The sequence below is a fragment of the Bacillus rossius genome, chromosome 1 (genome assembly GCF_032445375.1).
Source record: "Bacillus rossius redtenbacheri isolate Brsri chromosome 1, Brsri_v3, whole genome shotgun sequence".
Classification (NCBI taxonomy): Eukaryota; Metazoa; Arthropoda; class Insecta; order Phasmatodea; family Bacillidae; genus Bacillus; species Bacillus rossius.
This window is the reverse complement of record NC_086330.1, coordinates 358186417-358212103: the sequence shown is the minus strand read 5'-3', so window position 1 is coordinate 358212103 and position 25687 is coordinate 358186417. Positions and strand designations below refer to the sequence as shown.

The 25687-nt window shown below is 38.2% G+C and overlaps 1 protein-coding gene across 1 annotated transcript in view; it reads left to right on the top strand.

Moving 5' to 3' along the window:
• Window positions 1–25687, top strand: part of LOC134528287 (sortilin-related receptor-like) — a 121888-nt gene that overhangs the window by 5512 nt on the left and 90689 nt on the right. The window contains exons 3-7 of the mRNA XM_063361782.1: window positions 659–820; window positions 13988–14248; window positions 16765–17021; window positions 19077–19287; window positions 25376–25561. Coding sequence (XP_063217852.1) covers window positions 659–820; window positions 13988–14248; window positions 16765–17021; window positions 19077–19287; window positions 25376–25561 — 1077 coding nt within the window. The remainder of the gene's footprint in view (window positions 1–658; window positions 821–13987; window positions 14249–16764; window positions 17022–19076; window positions 19288–25375; window positions 25562–25687) is intronic.

The window sequence follows — 25687 nt, the reverse complement described above, 5'->3', positions numbered from 1 at the left end:
CAAATGCTATCCCTGTATGGAAATACTTATATTGGCTTTTTTTTTCACTCATACTTTTGTACAATTAAATGAATACAAAATGCCACAGTTGTAAGACTCTGGAATTCTATGATGGATGATTTATTCCTGATTTTCAGCATCAACCCTATCATATTTGTGTTGAAGAGTGTATTTTATTTATTCTGATAATAAAACTATAAAAGTTAAATATTCATGAGATGCCTTGCTTTATAAACTGCTAATAATACTGAGTTGAGATCTGATTGATAGTTGACTGGAAACCAGAACAAATTATGATTAACACAGAATTTTAGTTACAATCTTGTCATGTAGTGTTACAGTGTTCACAGACAAAGTCTTATATACTTTTTGTACACCTGAGTAAGTTCAAGTTTTTTCATATCATTAGTTTAACAAAAACTTTATAAACACTTTCAAAAATTATATTTTAACTTAGTTTAGTGATATGGACTGGCGAAATGCTAACTTATTATTTATTCCAACCTTTCTACCTTTCTATAACAGATAAATTGGTTCACAGGGTTTTTGTGATTTTTGGTTATCTTTAGTTAATTTTAATGTGCTCTAGTATAAAGTTTTTGTGTGGTGTTGTGGCATCTGTGAATTAAAAGTTAATGTAATAAAAATTTTTTCCTAGATGGTGTTTACAGACTCAACCAACCAGATGATATTCACAACGAAAAACTATGGGCGAAATATTACAAGGACTAAGCTGAGCTTTCATCCAACGAACATTACGTTTCACGATGAAGAGCCGTTTACGTTCTTAGCCTACGATTCATTGGACCTGGAAAGAAAGGTTTGTAGGCTTTAATAAATATCCTCATTGACTTGGCAGTTTATTCATAGATTTTGTTTATTGCTGTTTGCTATTAAGCATTTTTGTTAGTTCTGTTAGGACTTCCTGCTGTTCGGCTTTATTAGTAGATAAAGATTGTGTTGCATGTTAATTTTCATTGAAAAAAATAGTAGTAGAAAACCACTTTCTTGATAGTTCTTAATGAAAGAAATATAAAAGTTTTATTACTATCGAAAATTAGAATATGGTTCCCTTTTGTCGGCAAGTGTCTGTAAAGAATAATTTGTTGAGAAAAATAAATCATCTAAATTTTTCTTAGCAATGTACAGTCATTTCATATAATTATCTAAAAATATCACAGAAAAATCATGAAAGTGGATGTGTTAAGATTTGTGTAATACTACGGTATTATCAGACTAACTGAAACTGTTTATTATTGTTTTACGTTCGAGGTTAATACCGCTTCCCGATACTTTCGGCAGTGTTTTGTTTTGTTCCACGCATGGCGGCGCGCGCATCTCGTGCTGTGTCGTCATGACAACTGCTAAAATAAATAATCGCGCGGCGTTCGGAACAGCTTTAACGAGCCTATGCTTGATTGATATTGACATTTCATTGGCTTCATTAAAAAGGACGCTAACGTGTCGCGGCCGTGATTGGCCCTTTTCAATTAACAATTTAATTTCGGCAAGAGAGAAGAAAAAGAGTGGAAAATGACGCCATTTAGTGCGTGTGGTAGTGTATTCCCTCTGGGAATATTTTGTTCATGGCGATGCTAATTTCGGCGTTATTGGTCTGGAAATTACGTCAAAATACTGGGCAATGTTAATTGACGCCCTGTAATTGAATGCAGAATAATCGCATTCAATTCACGTGAGTGACGAAGTATTTTATGAACGACATTAAGCATCTATAGTTAAGGTATGGTCTGCATCATCGCTATATAATAAAATTGACGTAAATTTTACCGTCAACGTAAACGAACTGTAATTTTATAAACTTTGGATTATTATAAAATTAGTAGAACATTGACTTTCGGCGATTAACGGCAAATTTACTCACATTAGCACAAACTATATGTACACAAGTCCAGAAGTCTTTTGGTTAGGCGTTTCATGCTCGAGCAAGCCGGAGCAAAACCCCAAAACTTTTACTCAGTGAACAATTTCAGGAACTTTATTTATTTTGTATTTTATTCAAGAGTCAGGTTATCTACGACATCCCATAGACTTTATTTAATATTTGTTTGTTTGGTTATTATTTCCATGACTCGAGGTTTCTCATTATGATTAAAACAATAAAATAAGTTTTTTTGTGTTATTTTGTTTTTAATTCTTGATGACCTCTGGCGCCCTAGTATTAAGTCCTGGAATAACGTTCTGAGTAATTAAAAATGGAAAATCTTAGTTTCATCACGTACACGTTTGTGTACAGAAGGGAATAAGAGACACAACATTTTTTTTTCTGGCGCACGAACTGTGGGGCCGATAGTGTGCATATTTGTATTGTGTTCTTATGTTGTAAGTTATAAGTAAATATGGAAACTAGCGGAAGGAGTAGACGTGTCAGTCAGGACAGCTCCAGGGACAGCAGTGTGGAGTCTACACACTCTGTAGATGTGTCTGTTCCCACATCACCTAGCCAAGTACCTAACACAGATTTTGTTACCCCAGTAACACAGGCTGGAGCGGCTAGAGTAGTGACACAACCCCAAGCTACCACCACACCACACACACACTTACCTGCATTGCCAGCTGCAGTAAGTAATGAAACAAGTGCTAGCTTGCTCATCATGCTGCAGAGCATGTGGCAGGAGGTGAAAGCTAACCACAAACAACAACAAGCTAGTTTAGAAAAACAGAGTGCTAGGTTGGAGGAAAATCTCAATAGCACTAAAGATAGCATTAAACAACAACTGGAAGTCATAGATAGCACCCTTAAAAGTGAAATGGGTGAAGTAGAAAGTAGTGTGGCTGCTATTTCTGTGCGGTTGGCAGAACACGAAAGCTACACTGATACACAGTTGCAGCTAATACAACAGCAGTGCAGTAGTACTACAACTAGGTTAGCAACAGAGTTAAATACCCAGACCAGCCAGCTGAATGACAGGTTAAATCAATTAGCTGAGCAAGCTGCTCAGAACAGCTGTGGCCTGGAACAAATTCAATCCACATGCCAGACCATGATTGAAAATGTGGTAATCAATCACACCACACACATGAGGGAGCAGGTGGACACATTAGTAAAAAGGCAGACAGAGTTTTCGATGGACATAGAGCAGCAGGTAGGCAAGCTACAAGAGAAGGTATTGCAGTTGAGGGTAGACAATCTTACTCGAACCTCCAGTCACCATGTAGCATTGGCCCCAGCCCTGAACATCAATGCCAATGAAATCCTCAGTAGCTGCGATTCACCGCAAGTTGAGCAACCTGAGCTCCCAATCACACGCTCCAACCCCGCTAACACACACACCACCTTGGATCCCGTTGCAGTGATGCACCACCCGGCACGCCAATGGTCAGAGGCGATGCCTAGGTTCTCTGCCCATGAAGGAGAGAATCCAATGAGATTCCTTCGACGTTTCGAGGAATACGCTGACATGTTCAGGCTAAGTGATACTGAACGCCTGAAATGCATGGCAACTGCACTGAGGGACCATGCGTATTACTGGTGGGAGGTATTACAAAGTACCATCACTTCCTACCAAGAATTCAAAAGCCATTTCAAACAGCAGTTTTGGAATGTGAAAATACAGGGAACATTGAGAGCACGTCTGCATACCGAGCGGTATGATAACAAGAAGAACCGAACTCTGGAGACCCACTTGTCTCAAATGTTCGAGAGGACGCGATACCTCGAACCAGAGATGGGTGATATTGAGTTCATGGCGATGGTGACTTCCCAGCTACCCATCAAGTACCAAGTACATTTGACAGGGCGAGCTTCAACAATATCACCGAATTCCGCGAACAGGTCCTCGCTTTCGACCGGCTGGAGCGGCTGTCCAGGAACAACAATAGTGAGGTGGAGAAAGACCTCAAGCCAGCACATCAGAAGGCAGCACCACTCTACACACCCTGGCAGCGTGGTAACGACGGCGGCAAGGCCAACGTCCACTGCACGTCATGGCAGCCTGCGAAACAGTACCGGACAGGGATGTGGAAGACCAGGAGGGAATTACAACCTCAACATCAAGGAAACCGCCAGCCGAAGAAACCCTACACCCACAACCAAAACCAGTGGTGGGGAAAGCATTACCGTCCTGAAGATCAAAATGGAAGGCCACCCAGGTGGGAGTACAGGAGTTACTCTAACCGTCAGCCGCCCAACAATATGCAACAGCATATGTTGCATCCCCCTGTAGCAGACACCGCTCCTGTGAATCAATCACCAGCGAGTTTCTCTACACTCAACCATCCTCCAACCACATCGTATCCCATGCAGCGAGGATATTTTGCTCGGCAGCAGCCGATTCCGCCCAACTGCACAGTCACGCAGCCTCAGCAGACTGCGAATTGCAGCTACTCTCAAGCTGTAATTGAGGAGCATCAAAATAATTATGCTCAGTAAGATCGGAGGTGTTACCACCGAAATTAATACCGGAATGCGACAAACCAGAACAAGACATGGAGAGGCCAACTCAGGAAGAAATTGAAGAACTGGTACGAGATAAATTAACAAGAGAAGCCGACCTTAGGAAGAAAAGGAAGCCAGCATCCAGGATCAGTAAATTCACTGTGGGAGACTTAGTTCTACGCCGTACAGCACCAACTAGTAACAAGTGGGCTCATCTAGCGAAGAAACTATTTTTATTGTACTCAGGTCCCTACAAAGTAGTAGCTGTGGAGAAATGTAACTGCTACACTCTACAGGACCCTGATACAGGAAAAATTGTAGGGAATTACAATTTGAGTCAGCTTAGGCCTTACAAAACACCTGTGGTGAATTAGAACACCAAATATGTACCATTATTACTTGTGTTATGCTAAAAACCATTGTATTGTTTATGTTGCTAAGGAAATTTAATTATATATATCCTCATGAGTTGATAGAGGTAATCCAGGTGTATAGGTACCTCATTGCTTCGATATGGTAATTTATATTCGAAGAATTAGGGTGTTTGTCAGTTGATGATTTTATTCCAACTGATATTTGTGCTTGGAGCATATGTGTTGCCTGAGCGTTGGTTTGGTACATTGTCCTAGAGGGACATACCAAATATTATGTACTGTGTGTACAGTTACTGTGTTGAGACACAGTTATTATCACCCTATTAGTCGAGTTCGACCATATTAGCAATGGATATACACGTGAGGTTTAAATAAAATTTGGCATAAGATGTGTACAAACACTATGTGACATATTACAATGTATAACTAAGGCAACACACAACTAAATACTACATATAATTAATGGCCTAAAGATGAGTTGACTAATATCCTACTAAATGAACACACTTGTTGGTATGAGTACTTACAGTTTGATCCAGGCTACTGCCTTGCCCCTACCTATGCTTCTTCATCGTCTAGTAGTTAAAAATGCACTTTAATTGGGTTCCCACAGGACACCCGAAACTATAAGTGGATATCAACTTCATCCACACTCTTATGAATAGGATGTAAAAACACTCCACTTTATATTGAGAAAAGAAGAAATGAAAGATAAAGAATTTTAAAGATTGTCTTTAATGAACAGCTTTAAAAACATAAACACTATACACTAGCACTCAATCAATAATATTTATCTTGAGGTTATTGTCATTATTTCATAGCTGAGAAGCAAATAATGTCTCTTCTTGTAAATAAGTGTAGCTATTGTATAACATGTGATGAAGGAAAATATTCACATATATGTGAGAAGCATATTAAATATGCTAATATGTTATTGAAAGCACAATATTATTGACAAGTATCAATTAAGAAATTGAATGTAATTATTTACTAGGTGAGGATATTATGTTGATAACATCCATAAAATATATTTTATTTATTCATCACCTACAATAAAGGTAAACAATAACCTGTTGTTATTGAAAAGCACTATGCAATGTTATTGTTGCAAATACTGTTTATTTATGCATTACCTTATTATTTAACAGAGTTATTATGTGTTCAATTAATGTTTATATTTATTATTAAGTTGTTATGAATTATTAATTTTATGAGTTTGAGGAATCTCGAGTCATTTAATTTATGTTAGAGTAGGGGAGCAAGAGAAGAAGAGGGGTTAGTGATAGCATGAGGCACGATCACAGGACGCTGTATATTCATATCGCGCAAGTGATAAGAACTGTTATAGGACGTGTGATTAACGTGTGTGTGTCTTCTGATTGCCGACGAATTGAACGAGTTTTGTTGCGGTCCCCTTCGACACCGTCTGCAGCAGTAGATGCAGCTGCAGCAGCAGCAGCAGCAGTAGTCCAAGGCACATGTAGAGTCATGTGTTGGACATTTGACTCAGCAGCTCGTACCAGTTGGTACGACCCCAGCGAACACGCCGCAGACCCGGTGGGTCCGCATCAGCACGACACCACGGCATCCATCGTGATGTCATTGGTGACATCAGGTGATGCGATCATCGATGAACAGCACACTGGTCCAGCAGTCTTCACGACGTCGATCGCCTACAACAGGGTATTGTTGGCTGAACCGCCATCCCAGCACTGTGGTTTACACCGCAGTCGACCTCTCTGCTCAGCTGTCACTTACCATGTATGGAGATTGGTGAGCCTTCTTCTACATCCTTGCTTCGCCTAATCAGGTAACTGATACTCCACAACATTTAGACAGATCATGTTTACAAACAACAGTGCGACTGTCCAGCCTACGAAGAGTAGTGTCGTTTGGCAAGAGAATAACGTTTTTCAACTTTCATCGCAATGTTGCCAACTTGTGAAGTAACCAGTTCCAGTTATTTGTTTTAACGATCTAAATTGAATTTAACTTTTTGGACAGTGAAATATAAATTTATATCGGGAGCGGCACTGTAATACTACGGTATTATCAGACTAACTGAAACTGTTTATTATTGTTTTACGTTCGAGGTTAATACCGCTTCCCGATACTTTCGGCAGTGTTTTGTTTTGTTCCACGCATGGCGGCGCGCGCATCTCGTGCTGTGTCGTCATGACAACTGCTAAAATAAATAATCGCGCGGCGTTCGGAACAGCTTTAACGAGCCTATGCTTGATTGATATTGACATTTCATTGGCTTCATTAAAAAGGACGCTAACGTGTCGCGGCCGTGATTGGCCCTTTTCAATTAACAATTTAATTTCGGCAAGAGAGAAGAAAAAGAGTGGAAAATGACGCCATTTAGTGCGTGTGGTAGTGTATTCCCTCTGGGAATATTTTGTTCATGGCGATGCTAATTTCGGCGTTATTGGTCTGGAAATTACGTCAAAATACTGGGCAATTTTAATTGACGCCCTGTAATTGAATGCAGAATAATCGCATTCAATTCACGTGAGTGACGAAGTATTTTACGAACGACATTAAGCATCTATAGTTAAGGTATGGTCTGCATCATCGCTATATAATAAAATTGACGTAAATTTTACCGTCAACGTAAACGAACTGTAATTTTATAAACTTTGGATTATTATAAAATTAGTAGAACATTGACTTTCGGCGATTAACGGCAAATTTACTCACATTAGCACAAACTATATGTACACAAGTCCAGAAGTCTTTTGGTTAGGCGTTTCATGCTCGAGCAAGCCGGAGCAAAACCCCAAAACTTTTACTCAGTGAACAATTTCAGGAACTTTATTTATTTTGTATTTTATTCAAGAGTCAGGTTATCTACGACATCCCATAGACTTTATTTAATATTTGTTTGTTTGGTTATTATTTCCATGACTCGAGGTTTCTCATTATGATTAAAACAATAAAATAAGTTTTTTTGTGTTATTTTGTTTTTAATTCTTGATGACCTCTGGCGCCCTAGTATTAAGTCCTGGAATAACGTTCTGAGTAATTAAAAATGGAAAATCTTAGTTTCATCACGTACACGTTTGTGTACAGAAGGGAATAAGAGACACAACATTTTTTTCTGGCGCACGAACTGTGGGGCCGATAGTGTGCATATTTGTATTGTGTTCTTATGTTGTAAGTTATAAGTAAATATGGAAACTAGGGGAAGGAGTAGACGTGTCAGTCAGGACAGCTCCAGGGACAGCAGTGTGGAGTCTACACACTCTGTAGATGTGTCTGTTCCCACATCACCTAGCCAAGTACCTAACACAGATTTTGTTACCCCAGTAACACAGGCTGGAGCGGCTAGAGTGGATGTGACACAACCCCAAGCTACCACCACACCACACACACACTTACCTGCATTGCCAGCTGCAGTAAGTAATGAAACAAGTGCTAGCTTGCTCATCATGCTGCAGAGCATGTGGCAGGAGGTGAAAGCTAACCACAAACAACAACAAGCTAGTTTAGAAAAACAGAGTGCTAAGTTAGAGGAGAGTCTCCAGGGCACTAGTGCTAGGTTAGAGGAGAATCTTCGACAGCAATTAGACAAACAACAACAAGAACAGAGTACTAGGCTAGAAGAACAGAATGCTAGGATGGAGGAACAAAATGCTAGGTTGGAGGAAAATCTCAATAGCACTAAAGATAGCATTAAACAACAACTGGAAGTCATAGATAGCACCCTTAAAAGTGAAATGGGTGAAGTAAAAAGTAGTGTGGCTGCTATTTCTGTGCGGTTGGCAGAACACGAAAGCTACACTGATACACAGTTGCAGCTAATACAACAGCAGTGCAGTAGTACTACAACTAGGTTAGCAACAGAGTTAAATACCCAGACCAGCCAGCTGAATGACAGGTTAAATCAATTAGCTGAGCAAGCTGCTCAGAACAGCTGTGGCCTGGAACAAATTCAATCCACATGCCAGACCATGATTGAAAATGTGGTAATCAATCACACCACAGACATGAGGGAGCAGGTGGACACATTAGTAAAAAGGCAGACAGAGTTTTCGATGGACATAGAGCAGCAGGTAGGCAAGCTACAAGAGAAGGTATTGCAGTTGAGGGTAGACAATCTTACTCGAACCTCCAGTCACCATGTAGCATTGGCCCCAGCCCTGAACACCAATGCCAATGAAATCCTCAGTAGCTGTGATTCACCGCAAGTTGAGCAACCTGAGCTCCCAATCACACGCTCCAACCCCGCTAACACACACACCACCTTGGATCCCGTTGCAGTGATGCACCACCCGGCACGCCAATGGTCAGAGGCGATGCCTAGGTTCTCTGCCCATGAAGGAGAGAATCCAATGAGATTCCTTCGACGTTTCGAGGAATACGCTGACATGTTCAGGCTAAGTGATACTGAACGCCTGAAATGCATGGCAACTGCACTGAGGGACCATGCGTATTACTGGTGGGAGGTATTACAAAGTACCATCACTTCCTACCAAGAATTCAAAAGCCATTTCAAACAGCAGTTTTGGAATGTGAAAATACAGGGAACATTGAGAGCACGTCTGCATACCGAGCGGTATGATAACAAGAAGAACCGAACTCTGGAGACACACTTGTCTCAAATGTTCGAGAGGACGCGCTACCTCGAACCAGAGATGGGTGATATTGAGTTCATGGCGATGGTGACCTCCCAGCTACCCATCAAGTACCAAGTACATTTGACAGGGCGCAGCTTCCACAATATCACAGAGTTCCGCGAACAGGTCCTCGCGTTCGACCGACTGGAGCGGCTGTCCAGGAACAACAATAGTGAGGTGGAGAAAGACCTCAAGCCAGCACATCAGAAGGCAGCACCACTCTACACACCCTGGCAGCGTGGTAACGACGGCGGCAAGGCCAACGTCCACTGCACGTCATGGCAGCCTGCAAGACCGTATCGGACCGGAAAGTGGAAGAACAGGAGGGAATTCCAACCTCAACAGCAAGGAAACCGCCAGCCGAAGAAACCCTACACCCACAACCAAAACCAGTGGTGGGGAAAGCAGTACCGTCCTGAAGATCAAAATGGAAGGCCACCCAGGTGGGAGTACAGGAGTTACTCTAACCGTCAGCCGCCCAACAATATGCAACAGCATATGTTGCATCCCCCCGTAGCAGACACCGCTCCTGTGAATCAATCACCAGCGAGTTTCTCTACAATCAACCATCCTCCAACCACATCGTACCCCATGCAGCGTGGATATTTTGCTCGGCAGCAACCGATTCCGCCCAACTGCACAGTCACGCAGCCTCAGCAGACTGCGAATTGCAGCTACTCTCAAGCTGTAATTGAGGAGCATCAAAATAATTATGCTCAGTAAGATCGGAGGTGTTACCACCGAAATTAATACCGGAATGCGACAAACCGGAACAAGACATGGAGAGGCCAACTCAGGAAGAAATTGAAGAACTGGTACGAGATAAATTAACAAGAGAAGCCGACCTTAGGAAGAAAAGGAAGCCAGCATCCAGGATCAGTAAATTCACTGTAGGAGACTTAGTTCTACGCCGTACAGCACCAACTAGTAACAAGTGGGCTCATCTAGCGAAGAAACTATTTTTATTGTACTCAGGTCCCTACAAAGTAGTAGCTGTGGAGAAATGTAACTGGTACACTCTACAGGACCCTGATACGGGAAAAATTGTAGGGAATTACAATTTGAGTCAGCTTAGGCCTTACAAAACACCTGTGGTGAATTAGAACACCAAATATGTACCATTATTACTTGTGTTATGCTAAAAACCATTGTATTGTTTATGTTGCTAAGGAAATTTAATTATATATATCCTCATGAGTTGATAGAGGTAATCCAGGTGTATAGGTACCTCATTGCTTCGATATGGTAATTTATATTCGAAGAATTAGGGTGTTTGTCAGTTGATGATTTTATTCCAACTGATATTTGTGCTTGGAGCATATGTGTTGCCTGAGCGTTGGTTTGGTACATTGTCCTAGAAGGACATACCAAATATTATGTACTGTGTGTACAGTTACTGTGTTGAGACACAGTTATTATCACCCTATTAGTCGAGTTCGACCATATTAGCAATGGATATACACGTGAGTTTTAAATAATATTTGGCATAAAATGTGTACAAACACTATGTGACATATTACAATGTATAACTAAGGCAACACACAACTAAATACTACATATAAATAATGGCTTAAAGATTGGTTGACTAATATCCTACTAAATGAACACACTTGTTGGTATGAGTACTTACAGTTTGATCCAGGCTACTGCCTTGCCCCTACCTATGCTTCTTCATCGTCTAGTAGTTAATAATGCACTTTAATTGGGTTCCCACAGGACACCCGAAACTATAAGTGGATATCAACTTCATCCACACTCTTATGAATAGGATGTAAAAACACTCCACTTTATATTGAGAAAAGAAGAAATGAAAGATAAAGAATTTTAAAGATTGTCTTTAATGAACAGCTTTAAAAACATAAACACTATACACTAGCACTCAATCAATAATATTTATCTTGAGGTTATTGTCATTATTTCATAGCTGAGAAGCAAATAATGTCTCTTCTTGTAAATAAGTGTAGCTATTGTATAACATGTGATGAAGGAAAATATTCACATATGATCATGTGAGAAGCATATTAAATATGCTAATATGTTATTGAAAGCACAATATTATTGACAAGTATCAATTAAGAAATTGAATGTAATTATTTACTAGGTGAGGATATTATGTTGATAACATCCATAAAATATATTTTATTTATTCATCACCTACAATAAAGGTAAACAATAACCTGTTGTTATTGAAAAGCACTATGCAATGTTATTGTTGCAAATACTGTTTATTTATGCATTACCTTATTATTTAACAGAGTTATTATGTGTTCAATTAATGTTTATATTTATTATTAAGTTGTTATGAATTATTAATTTTATGAGTTTGAGGAATCTCGAGTCATTTAATTTATGTTAGAGTAGGGGAGCAAGAGAAGAAGAGGGGTTAGTGATAGCATGAGGCACGATCACAGGACGCTGTATATTCATATCGCGCAAGTGATAAGAACTGTTATAGGACGTGTGATTAACGTGTGTGTGTCTTCTGATTGCCGACGAACTGAACGAGTTTTGTTGCGGTCCCCTTCGACACCGTCTGCAGCAGTAGATGCAGCAGCAGCAGCAGCAGCAGCAGTAGTCCAAGGCACATGTAGAGTCATGTGTTGGACATTTGACTCAGCAGCTCGTACCAGTTGGTACGACCCCAGCGAACACGCCGCAGACCCGGTGGGTCCGCATCAGCACGACACCACAGCATCCATCGTGATGTCATTGGTGACATCAGGTGATGCGATCATCGATGAACAGCACACTGGTCCAGCAGTCTTCACGACGTCGATCGCCTACAACAGTGTATTGTTGGCTGAACCGCCATCCCAGCACTGTGGTTTACACCGCAGTAGACCTCTCTGCTCAGCTGTCACTTACCATGTATGGAGATTGGTGAGCCTTCTTCTACATCCTTGCTTCGCCTAATCAGGTAACTGATATTCTACAATATGTAGACAGATCATGTTTACAAACAACAGTGCGACTGTCCAGCCTACGAAGAGTAGTGTCGTTTGGCAAGAGAATAACGTTTTTCAACTTTCATCGCAATGTTGCCAACTTGTGAAGTAACCAGTTCCAGTTATTAGTTTTACGATCTAAATTGAATTTAACTTTTTGGACAGTGAAATATAAAATTATATCGGGAGCGGCACTGTAATACTACTGTATTATCAGACTAACTGAAACTGTTTATTATTGTTTTACGTTCGAGGTTAATACCGCTTCCCGATACTTTCGGCAGTGTTTTGTTTTGTTCCACGCATGGCGGCGCGCGCATCTCGTGCTGTGTCGTCATGACAACTGCTAAAATAAATAATCGCGCGGCGTTCGGAACAGCTTTAACGAGCCTATGCTTGATTGATATTGACATTTCATTGGCTTCATTAAAAAGGACGCTAACGTGTCGCGGCCGTGATTGGCCCTTTTCAATTAACAATTTAATTTCGGCAAGAGAGAAGAGAAGAGAGTGGAAAATGACGCCATTTAGTGCGTGTGGTAGTGTATTCCCTCTGGGAATATTTTGTTCATGGCGATGCTAATTTCGGCGTTATTGGTCTGGAAATTACGTCAAAATACTGGGCAATATTAATTGACGCCCTGTAATTGAATGCAGAATAATCGCATTCAATTCACGTGAGTGACGAAGTATTTTACGAACGACATTAAGCATCTATAGTTAAGGTATGGTCTGCATCATCGCTATATAATAAAATTGACGTAAATTTTACCGTCAACGTAAACGAACTGTAATTTTATAAACTTTGGATTATTATAAAATTAGTAGAACATTGACTTTCGGCGATTAACGGCAAATTTACTCACATTAGCACAAACTATATGTACACAAGTCCAGAAGTCTTTTGGTTAGGCGTTTCATGCTCGAGCAAGCCGGAGCAAAACCCCAAAACTTTTACTCAGTGAACAATTTCAGGAACTTTATTTATTTTGTATTTTATTCAAGAGTCAGGTTATCTACGACATCCCATAGACTTTATTTAATATTTGTTTGTTTGGTTATTATTTCCATGACTCGAGGTTTCTCATTATGATTAAAACAATAAAATAAGTTTTTTTGTGTTATTTTGTTTTTAATTCTTGATGACCTCTGGCGCCCTAGTATTAAGTCCTGGAATAACGTTCTGAGTAATTAAAAATGGAAAATCTTAGTTTCATCACGTACACGTTTGTGTACAGAAGGGAATAAGAGACACATTTTGTTTTGCATGTTAATTTCACTGAAAAAAATAGTAGTAGAAAACCACTTTCTTGATAGTTCTTAATGAAAGAAATATAAAAGTTTTATTACTATCGAAAATTAGAATATGGTTCCCTTTTGTCGGCAAGTGTCTGTAAAGAATAATTTGTTGAGAAAAATAAATCATCTAAATTTTTCTTAGCAATGTACAGTCATTTCATATAATTATCTAAAAATATCACAGAAAAATCATGAAAGTGGATGTGTTAAGATTTGTTTGCACTTCCTGTGGTGGCTGTGTTTGTGCAGTTTAAAAATTTTGATAAATTTAATTCCTTAGAAATGTTACAAGAAGTCCTTAAGCCCGGTGTTCGGTGTTGGTTGGTTCTCACGAAGTTGTTTGTGCCCGCAGCTCTGGATCACCAAGGACTTTGGCCAGTCGTGGAACAAGGTCCACGAGTACGTGGAGTCGTTCTACTGGATCGGCAGCCTCAACGGGGCGGACGGCGGCATCAAGCTGGCCGTGCAGCGGCTGGAGCCGTCGGGGGAGTCCACCGTGCTGGTGTCGGGGTCCATGTTCCAGACCCCGCGCGACGCCCAGCTGCTGATCAAGGACGTGGAGGAGTTCCAGGTCAAGGGGGACTACATGTTCGCCACCAGGAGGGTGGACGTGGTGAGTTACCGTAAGACCAGGACCGGCGCGTCCATACAGGCGAACTAGGCAACCGCCTAGGGCGCCAAGTAGCTGGGGGCGGCGCAGCACGACACATAACAAACAACTGATATAATATGTTTAACGACTATTGAAACTAGATGAAAATGGATTTTTGTAACAGTTTAGAATGTTTATATTGATATAAGTAATTATTTAAAGTCCACGGTGACCTGTTTATGATTTGTAATAAGTAAAAAAAAAAAAACACAAGCCTGCTTACATTTGATTGTTGACAAAATCTTAGGCTTACGTGATGTATTTTGAGGCAAGGAAAATTTTTTTTGGGGTGTCCGTTGGGGAAGAGGGGGCATTAGGGTTTTTCGCCTAGGGCGCCAATTTACCTTGCACCGGCCCTGGATCAGATACATACTTTCCCTTTACGTATGTGTAACATCTCAGCTCTCTGCACACTGCATTTGGGTGGGAGTGATCGTGTGAGTGGAACGGGAGGTCGCACGGAACGCAAATGTGTGACGGCGATGTTGCCGTCTCTGGCGGATGGCGCGAACCGAAGCTTACAAACCCAAAAGGAAACTTTATACTATAAACTGTTCAAATGAATTTGTAACAATCGGCAGTATTCTAATAAAATTCCTTGTGTTAAAAAATCAGGTCAAAAGCTGGGGTTAGTATTTTTTTCAAGTCTTTTTCATTTTTATCGTAGCCATTTCATTAAATAGTTTAAAATTTGGCTCTGCAAATCAAATGATTCGATAGTTGACGTAGCTGCTCGGGCAACAAATTTTAGCGGTGGGTGTGGAAACTAAGTATGATTCATGTCAATAAATGTAGTTGGAAGCACAATTTGCGTATGTACCATGTTCGGCATTATTTTAAAGAATTCTGTGTTAAATTGCTTCTCCGAGTTTCATATTGTAAGTGTATTTTCATCATGAGAACATGTATTTGCTCGTTTATGAGGTTAGATGTTACACATCTCTTGAGAGTACTGAAAAACTTGCTTACAAGTTTTTTTCTCTCTAGAATATTACTCAGAGAAGAGTCAAGTTGTCTGAAGACTGGTACCCAGCCAGATTTGAGACAATTTGTAGTGACCCAGAAATTTTTTGAATTCATCCATCAGAAAGTTAAAACTCAGAACTGTTGTTTGTTTTGACAATGTCTTCAATTGGACCAAAGTGGTTTCGACTCGCCCTGAGGTAGTATAAAACAGTAACGAACTAAACAGCAACGGAATGGCTGAATAACAATTGGCTCATTTAAAACTTAACTGTCTTCTCTCGAGGCAGGAGTCGAATAACAAATGACTGAGCCTTTGGAATACATAATACCATCAAGTCTAGCCCACAAGTTATTGATCTGCAAAATAAAATATTACCTCAAAAGTATATTGTGGAGTTACTGGAAAAAAATTTATAACTAACAGAAACAGGTACAACAATGAGATGAGATCAAATTGTACTTGCCTGAATTTTTTAATGTCTTCAACATTCATAAGAAATGTGTTTTGTACTTCCTGACTTCTTAATGGACACAGAAACTATTCCCTTGTTTGGATTTCAGAAGAAATTGGAACTTTTTTTCCAATAGCCCCATAGTATATTGAACATCTTTCTTTAACCTTGTATGGTGTTTTTATAAACTAAAGTTGGAAACTATTGAGATATAAATAATCGGATAATTCTTCCTTTCGGCAGTATTAGCAGCAGTAGCATTATTAGCAGTAGTAGCAGTAGTAGCAGTAGTAGCAGTAGTAAGTAGCAGCAGTAGCAGTATTAGCTGTAGTAGGAAAAGTAGCAATATTAGCAGAAGCAGTAGCAGTAGCAATAGTGTAAACTTTGTTATAGCTAGAGATAAGTTTTTATGTTGTTTTTTTTTTCCCAGGCTATTATCATTTTTAAAACAGGAGATTTTGGTGTTATTGTTTTTATTTTTTATGAAATCTGTTTATTAAAAAAGATAGCATTTACTGCAAAAATATGATACATAAATTTTCCATGATACTAATTTCTCCAAAACAGTGTCATTTTGACTGATACATGATGCTTTTTCAATATGACGTTTTATAATAAAAATTACAAACTTAGATTTTTTAAGTATTTCTTTGTTTAAAACTGTTCTACGGCCGTAATGTTAAGATGAGTAACTAGTAACAGTTGCAAGATTAAAGAAAGTAACTTTTTCAAATCTATTTTTATTAAAAATGGTACAAACATCATGCAAAATAAATTATTCTCATAGAATTTAATACTTAAAAGATTAGGTATTTGTCATGAGAGTTAAGTTTTGATTGAAAATGCTGATTAGTTTCATGATTTTAATTTCATTTCAGTGATTTGTGGTGCATTAATTTGAATTTTAGTATTATGCTATTCTGTTCATTCAGTTTTTTTTGCAACTCACCATATAACCTTGTCCGTAGTTATAGCAAACAAGTGAGGTGATTAAAATTTTTTTAGTTTGCATTCAATAATAATTGATCTAAATTTAGTTACTTTGTCTGTGTGTTGCAGAGGAACCTGGATCTCTACATCTCGTACAAGCGAGGGGAGTTTGTGAGGGCTCAGTTCATGTCGGAGCTGGACAGGCGAGAGTTCTTCGTGGCGGACGTGAACGACTCCCAGGTGTTCATGGTGGTCGGCCACACCGACACGCTGTCGAACCTCTACGTGGCGCAGATGTCGGACGGCAGCTCGGTCAGCTTCGCCTTGTCGCTGGAGCGCATCTTCTGCTTCTTCCCCAACTCCACCTGGCGGTACACGTGGTTGAAGTGAGTTTTTTGACGTGAACATGTCTTTATAAAATTGCTTCCATATTGGGAGGCAATTAAAAAAAACGAATGATAACAATATCAGGGGATACGGTTTGGTGTTGCAACTACATTTCTATCATCTCCATCCAAAATTTTATTACATCACTGGATAGCTAAATGATCAAAGAACTCATTACGCTAAGTGACGCATCGCACGTGGTGTAGGGGGAAGCGCCCCCATTTTGAGTTAATTTTGCTGCGTTTCGAGATTTCCATTTAGTATTACTTTTGACTCGGAGAAGCTACGACGTTCGTTTGAGTTTCAATCTTCAGCTCTCGTAAAAATCTATCGATTGCATATATAAAACATTAGTGTAAAATAGTTACAGTGAATATATATGGTGTTAAAATTTAAAAAAAAAAGATGATTATAACATACATAAAATAGCGTATTTTATATTTTGTATAGAAAATATTACCTGTTACATACACATATTCACGTACAACACACAGCCGTGTACTTAACACAGCCATACCCAATTTTTTTTTTTCATTCGTTTGTGCCATTGTTCGTGTTTGTTTAGTAGTGACAAGTTATAAAGCGGGTTCAAGGTGTTATTGTCCGCTGTACATAAAAAAATAACACATTTGACACAGATTTTAATTCTAATCACTGCGCAATTAATACTTGCACCAAAGGAGAAACAAATATCTACACACAAACATAAAAAAAAATTCTTTTCATTAATAATGTATCACGGTTTATAAGTTTGCGCGCACCTTATGTATTGTAGTTATGAATTTTTGACCTTATTTTATCTAATTTTTAAAATTGGTCTTTCTTCACTATAAATTTATCTTGTAATTTTTATATCAAAAGGTGAGAGAGGTATGATCATGCTACGTTATTTGCAAGTAGTTTAACTTGTCTACAGCCTTGCATATTTAATGATGTGTTTAGTAATGAAGGTTAAGTCTGCAATTAGTAAGAATAATTGATAATTTAATATTATGTATAATGTAATTCTGTTACATTTTCATTTAAATTCTCCATATGTATCATATTTTCTACTACCTACATAAATACTTAAAAAAAATTTAAATTTCCCTTATCATTGTAAGATAAAAAATTGATTACCATGTTTTATCGCATAATCGTCGCACATTTTATTCTAAAATCAAGTTTGAAAAGTAGGGGTGTGATGTTTATGCGAGAAAAAAAAATTGTTATATAAAGTTATTCATGAAAACAAATCCCATTCATGGAAAGTAAGTTTATTTAAAAAGTGAAGTATAAATGAGCACACCAAACAATTTAAATTAATAAGTCATGCAACAAAAACCTTTCTTCAACTTTAAATAGAAAAACAAAATCTTTGATTCGAACACGAGCTTGAACGAACGCATAACTATCGTCGTAACACACACCACAAAAGAGTGTGGGCCATCAAATGTAGTTAACTTGGCACTTGACAGAGAGCGCGCGTTGCATGCAATCGGCGAGATATCGATATTCGACTACGTGTGCGCGCTCTATAGGGGAAGCAATATAACCAAACACGAATGATGCCAACTAGCGCTGGCTACATTTTTGTAAGTATTACACCGCGGCGACGCAAACGTGCAGATAAAGGTTATAACATAACGTTTAAAAACGTCTTTAAGAGAAAATTTACACCTCAGACAACTTCGTATTTCCGTTAATTAAATAAGTAAGTAGTAATTTCTGAATAAATATTAGATTTATAGTTTAAAAATACACAGTCTTATACGGGAAAAATACCCACACAAAGCACTCTGAATCTAGTAGCGAGACCAAAAACATCATGCTACGTTTACGCGAGAGGTTTTTTTAATCCAAATTTGACGCTCTAAAATATAGGTGCGACGATTATACGCGTGCGACGATTATGCGAGAAAAGAGGTTAATTAGGCTTTTTATTTTCACTATGAATTTGTTAAGAATCTGAACTTTTGTAAGTGTCAAACAGAAATGTACATACATATAAAATAAAATTGTCCCCAGTAAGCATATTACAGTTCTGCTGACAGATTGTTCTTTGCATTTTACAGTAGTGTTGCAGATGAAACATTTGCTGACTTCTACAAAGTGCAAGGTTTGCATGGCATCTACATCGCATCCCAAGTCTCCTTGTCGGTGGACAACCACAGCATATTACCCCAGCATCTGACGACGGTCATAACGTACGATTCTGGTGGCGAATGGCGGTTCTTAACGCCTCCGGACCAAGATTCTTTGGGGAGGAAGATTCTTTGCAATGTGGTGAGTTTCGAAGGAGATACATTATGATTAGAGATGGTGATTTATATAGCATTAAAAATAATAACATTTTGCATTTTGAATTTGAAATTTAGCATTTTGTAGCATTTTAAAAAACAAGATTTAGCCAATTCTCTCATTTTACATTACCGAAGAAAAGTATATTTTTAAAAAGCATTAAATAATACACATAAGTTATTAATTATTAACAACCACAGAAATAAAGATCTAGCACAACTACAAAGATAGCCTATCTTGGCAGGTTTCCAAACAACTTTTTAGCACTTATGAGTGCAATAAATTGAATACTTAAAATTACAATAAATATTTTTTAGCTGTGTTCATGGCCATAGTTGATGTACTCGTTTTTTCAATTATTTTTTTTCTTCTTTTTTCAATTTTCGCCTTCTTTTGGTTTTCGATCATGCCAGAAACCGTTGCTTGCCGTTTTACCGACTTTTTTTCTTCATCCGATTCCTCTGTGAATCTTTTTTTTGCAGCCTGATGTCCCTCAGATTTAATGTGCTTTTCAAGTACTTCTTTTTTTTCCACTCCAGACGGCGATTACATAAATTGCGCATTTAAATATTCGTATCACTTTCGTAGAACTGTTCACTTTTGTATGCATTTATGTGATCGCGAATGGAAATTACGTTTCGTCCCATTTTTACGACAAGAAATAACAGTATACAACATTCAGGAGTATGCACGTATTTGTAAACACACCACCTTCCACAGACTACACAAGAACGCGGCTTTCACGTGAAATACAGCCAGAAAATGGGAATTGTTAGCGTGGCGAAGCAGAGATGTCGCAATATGGCGGCCTAAAAACTTGTACTCTGCAAGATGAGGACACTCTTCCAGCTAGTTGTTCTTTGCTTTGTTTACAATCGCGAGGCACGGATGGCCATTTTTCAATATTTACTAACAATAGTGTTGTGAATGACGTGACAATAAGATACTTGTGCTGAATACGCCATAAAAATATGGTTTCTTTTGATACTGAACTGAAACGAAATACAATCTGTAAATAAATTGTGTAGAGTGAAGATGAATCTACGTATTTTACCTTAATTTCGCATTTATCTCGGAATAGTCTAGATTTCACATTTTATAGCGGAAAAAATATAATTTAGCATATTTTCGCATATATTTCGCGGTAACGAAAAATCACCATCCCTAATTATGATACATGCTATGATTTGTGACACAGTTGTGGCAAATTATATTATTTTTATTGTTTAAAAAATTTGTTGTTACTGCAGTGATGGGTCAAAAACATTTTTTTATCAAGTAGGAATCTCAGATTTGATTTTCAAAAGAGTTTCTTAAATATGAATATTAGGGATGGGGCGACCGAATCCAATATCCGCCGATACCTAGGGATTCGAAGGTTCAGCGGGTCTGATATAGGATTCGTCAAAGGATTCTGTTTTTTACTATTTACGGGAAAAAAATACAGTAAAACTCGCTTACGAGGTCCCGCATGGTAGGTTTTTCCGTATAAAGCGTTTAAATTGCCCGAGGTCTCATCATTTACGCCATTAAATGTGTGATATAATGTCCGTTTAAATTTTTTCTGAAACTTCCTGTCTCAAATAATGGCCACGTAAATATGAAGAAAAGACAAATGAACAACATACGAAGAAATATGGATGATGTACCATAACTACAGTACAAACCCAATAGTTATTTTAAGATAATTACCATAAAAAGAACTAAAGATTCTTTGTAGAATACCATAATTACTACAGAAGCATGATAGCTACCATATTTGCACTATAGTTACCGTAACAACTGAGATGTATATTTACCGTGATAGTAATGTATTATTTATTTATGACATATTAAATTAAAGAACATTGTTGGAAAAAAAAGGATGTTAAACTTTGATATGTACGGTTGGCACATGTTGCTAAGAAATAATGCGATCTGAAAGAATGCAGTACTACTACGAAAAGTGAAAATGGTACTCGTGGATTTTTAGGTTATGGCAGTCTCTTTCGTTTTTCAGTAATATCGGCCGAAAATTAACGAGCGTACTGTATCGGAAGTCGGCAGAAATGCCGATTCAACGAAATATTGGCAAAATCGGCTTCTTCAATACAGCTCTACATTTAATGACATGAGTAAACATATTTCAGACTTCAGGATATTGAAAAAGACTTTAATTTCCATGTAGGTTTATTGTGTGTAGGTTTTTCTGCAAGTGTAAATTGAATGAAGTAAAATGCTTTTATTTTTATTACTTTCAATTGATTAAACTTTAATGACCAGTTACAGATATTTATGACACTAATTTTGAGGTTAAGCAATTTTACTAAAGCATTCCAGCCAAGCAGGTTGCCAGCGAGAGACGCTTCTCTTTTGCTGGAAACACTATCTCCAATCGTATAGCTAATTTAACTCCTGAACGTGCAGAACAAATTATTGTTCTGCATGATAGATTAAAGAACAGAATTTAATACTCTGTGACAATCTCTCTCAGAATTATTGTGCTGAAAAGTGGAAATGTTGAAACAACATGATTTTTGGTGCTGAGTTTGTTGAAGCTCAGTAAGGACTCCAGAAAAATTGACAAAGATGAAATTTTTCCAAAGATATGTTACATTTACGCAAACATATACTTGGTTATGTTAGTTGGATGATATCAGTTACTAATTAACCAATGGAAACAGGTAAGATTCAATGGAAAAAAATGTTATTTTTTTATGGCAGTGCAAAATGTAAACACACTCTGTAAATAGTTACCCAAAATTAATAAGCCCACTTCATTTTAATACTTTATTCAAACATTATACTAAGTTTAAGATAAAAATAATTTCCCAAAAGTGTAACTGTACACAAAAGCTCGAGCTAGGCTCGAAGTAAAATTCTTAGGCTCGCAGACCTCTAGCTTATTTATAGAAAAAATCCTAACTGCTAATCTGTACTAAAACTGAAATTTCTCAAGAAAAAATTTTTGTCTTTATATACACTTATACCAGAAATGTACCAAACTACATGTGATAAAGTCAAGGGACTTTTAGTGCAAGCAGAATACATCTCACTTACATTAGATATGTGGGCATCATCTATTAAAAGATTCGGGTTTGGGTTCGAGATTCGGCAATTCCAGTCAAGGATTTGAGTTAGGATTCGGATTCGAGGAAATCAGGATTCGCCCCATCCCTAATGAATATAGATTTCAAGAGTCTGGAATAAAATAAAATAATGGAAAACCAGAAATTTTAGTTTCTACATATCATTCATCACAAAAATATATATATACATACCTATATATAAATAAAATTTATGTGTTGAATGTTATGTAAAACTAAAATTATATATATATATATACACACACACACACACACACACATACATATATATACACACACACATACATATACACACACACACATATGTGTGTGTGTATGTTTAGGCTGAGAGTGAATTTGTACACACAGACATATACAATTATTTGTGTCGAAAATGTACCTTGAAGTGCTAAACAAACATTGTGTAGCTGATGGCAGAAAAAGTTTCATTGCTAGCATCTGTAAGCATAAATAATGTAGTCTGGTCGACTATACATAATGTGCTGATTTTAAATTTCTGAATTTCTATTCATCAAATATTTTTCTTCAAATCTTTTTCTTTAAATACATACGCTTTCTAATACTGAAGATTTGGATAAAATCCAATTCTTTTTTTGCATTTATTTCTAGCACTTTCCTCTATATTGTGGTGTTAGCATATTCTGGGTCTTACTTTTTCTGTGCAGTAATTAATTATTTTTATACACGTGCAATTGGATTCTGTCATAACTCACAACAGTAACTACAATTGTTCACCATCGTAAAAAATGCTATCAGGTAGCTATCGTGTCTCAGCCAGGCTTTCAACTCCCGGAGTTTTTTTTCTTCAGTATCCACGCCCATATCTTTTTTCCAGTGTAGTGCTCTATTTTCCCAACTGTGCTGTATGTAAGTGCCTGCTTATCACTCTTTCGTTAATCATAAAATTGTTTTTCTTAAAGTATTGGCTGAGGGCTTTTCTGCTAGTGAAGCGAGTGAAGCAGAGGGCTATGCATGTTTTTGTCGAGTAAAGTGAATTGATAAGCTTGACCTACTACAATTGCAATGTCCTAAATTGTGTCAGACGGACACTGATTGCTGATTGGTCCACGTTACCCTCTGACATGAGTGGTGTGAGCAATGCACGATTGTAGAACAGCTTGTTTTCCGTGTGATAATGTGACGTCATTAACATTAGGACAAGGACATGGACCGCCCACAGGTTCAGACTTTTGTAGAGGGGCCTTAACTGGCATAACACATGCACACTCAGTTATGTCTCAATGCCAATTTCCAGGAAGCAAGTTTTTTCCTTGGATTGAAAGCAGTTACCACACATTTTATAAATAGAAGATAATAATCATATCTTTAACTATGTTGCTCCTTGCAATTTAATCTAATAAGTAAATGTGATTGAAAAATAATATTAACATATAGTGCTTTTTAAATTTTTTTATGTGATTTGCAGGTATTAAAATGCGTAGTCTCAGTGTGTACTAAACAGGCATGAACTAATTTTTATGGTGGTGTACTTTAAAACTAATGAAACTTAAAAAGTTGAAACCTTATCATTTTATGGCGAATATTACTAAACTCCCAGGTTTTCAATTAAAATATTGTTCACTTGATTTTATCATTTAAAAATAAACATAAAAACTTATCTGCTTTTAACCTAGCAGCCGACACTATATTTTAAATTTCCCGCCTAGTACTTTAAAAATAATAAACATGGCAGCCGCCTAGCAGCCGATGCAGCTTGTTTAAATTTCCCGCCTAGTACTTAAAAAAAAAATGAACATGGCAGCCGCCTAGCAGCCGACACTATATTTTAAATTTCCCGCCTAGTACTTTAAAAAAAATTAACATGGCGGACTACATTCGTTTTTAAAACTTCCACAACACAAAAAATAATTTTTATAAGCATATATACAACATCTTAAATTATTATTTCCAACTGACCTAGTGGCCGTGTGGTTAGCATTGCTGACTACCAATCCAAAGGTTGACGGATCGAATCCCCGCCGCCGCGATACCTTCCATTTATGTACTTGTAAAAATAAATGTGGTGCGTCACACTAGCGCTCCCTAGCTTCCTAAATTAGAACCAAGATGCCGTCGCCCAAGCAGACTACGCTCCACGTGACGTCAACAACCACCTGAAGATTCCCTCCACGTTGCTCCCGGCCACGCCCCACCCGGCGATGTGGTGCCACGCCCACCTGATGCCACGTCCACCTGCTGCCACACCCACCTGGACACGTGGTGCCACACCCACCTGTTGGAGTGCCACACCCACCTGTTGGAGTGCCACACCCACCTGTTTGATTGTTTACTGTGCCCCAGAACCAGCTTGCTCCCCCTACTTACAAACATTAAATAAAGACTCTTAGAATTTTTAAAACTATTTATAAACAGTCCACCGTAGTTACCGTATTTACCAGAAAATGATATGAATCTGAATATGATGTGACCCCAAACTATATGATTATGAGTTTATGTAAAAGACTTTATAGATTGTTAATGACAATTTAAGTAAATAGCACATTAAAATTATTAAGTTTTTTCTATATTTAGTATACCCTTTCTGGTGCCATCAAGTCACAGTTAGAAAATAAAGTGGTCTTGTTGTCTGGGAGGGAGGAAGAGGAGGGGAGGGGATGTCTTGCAAGCAGCCACAGCGAAGAGAAGCAGAAAACCCAGTGACAAACTACATTTGCACCTGTCCTTCATCTGGCATCTTTTATCTGCCATGCCTGTGCAGAGGTGTTGTTGTTGTTATTATTATTAAATTTAAACATTCTAAAATACACAAAGTTATAGAAGCAAAATAATGTAGGAAACTACCCCCTTTAATGTTAAACTTGAGTAGGTTCTCTTATAAAATTTTCAATAGTTTTTAATGAGAAATTTTATACTTATGCTCTGAATACTGTTTGGTGGCCTGGGTAGTCAGTGTTTAAACTCTGAAAATAATATTTTATTTTGTGACCGTTAACAGTGTTCCAAATGTTGTGTGTTTTGATTCCCAGTCCAACGGATGTTCGCTGCACCTCTCCCAGCGCTTCAACCAGCTGTACCCACTGTCGCGGGCCGTTCCGATCCTGTCGAGCAAATCCGCCCCTGGCATCATCATGGCGACGGGCACGATAGGCAAGTCCCTGAAAGGCCACCCTGGCGTGTTCCTCAGTCGGGACGCTGGGCTGACGTGGGTCGAGGTAAGAACAACCACCGCTTTTCGATTCCCGTGCATAACTCGAGGGCCCTGTCACACTGTTAAGTATGTCTCTCCAACTATATTTGACAGTGGAGCTGGACGAAAAATATCTTCCAATTTTCTCCAT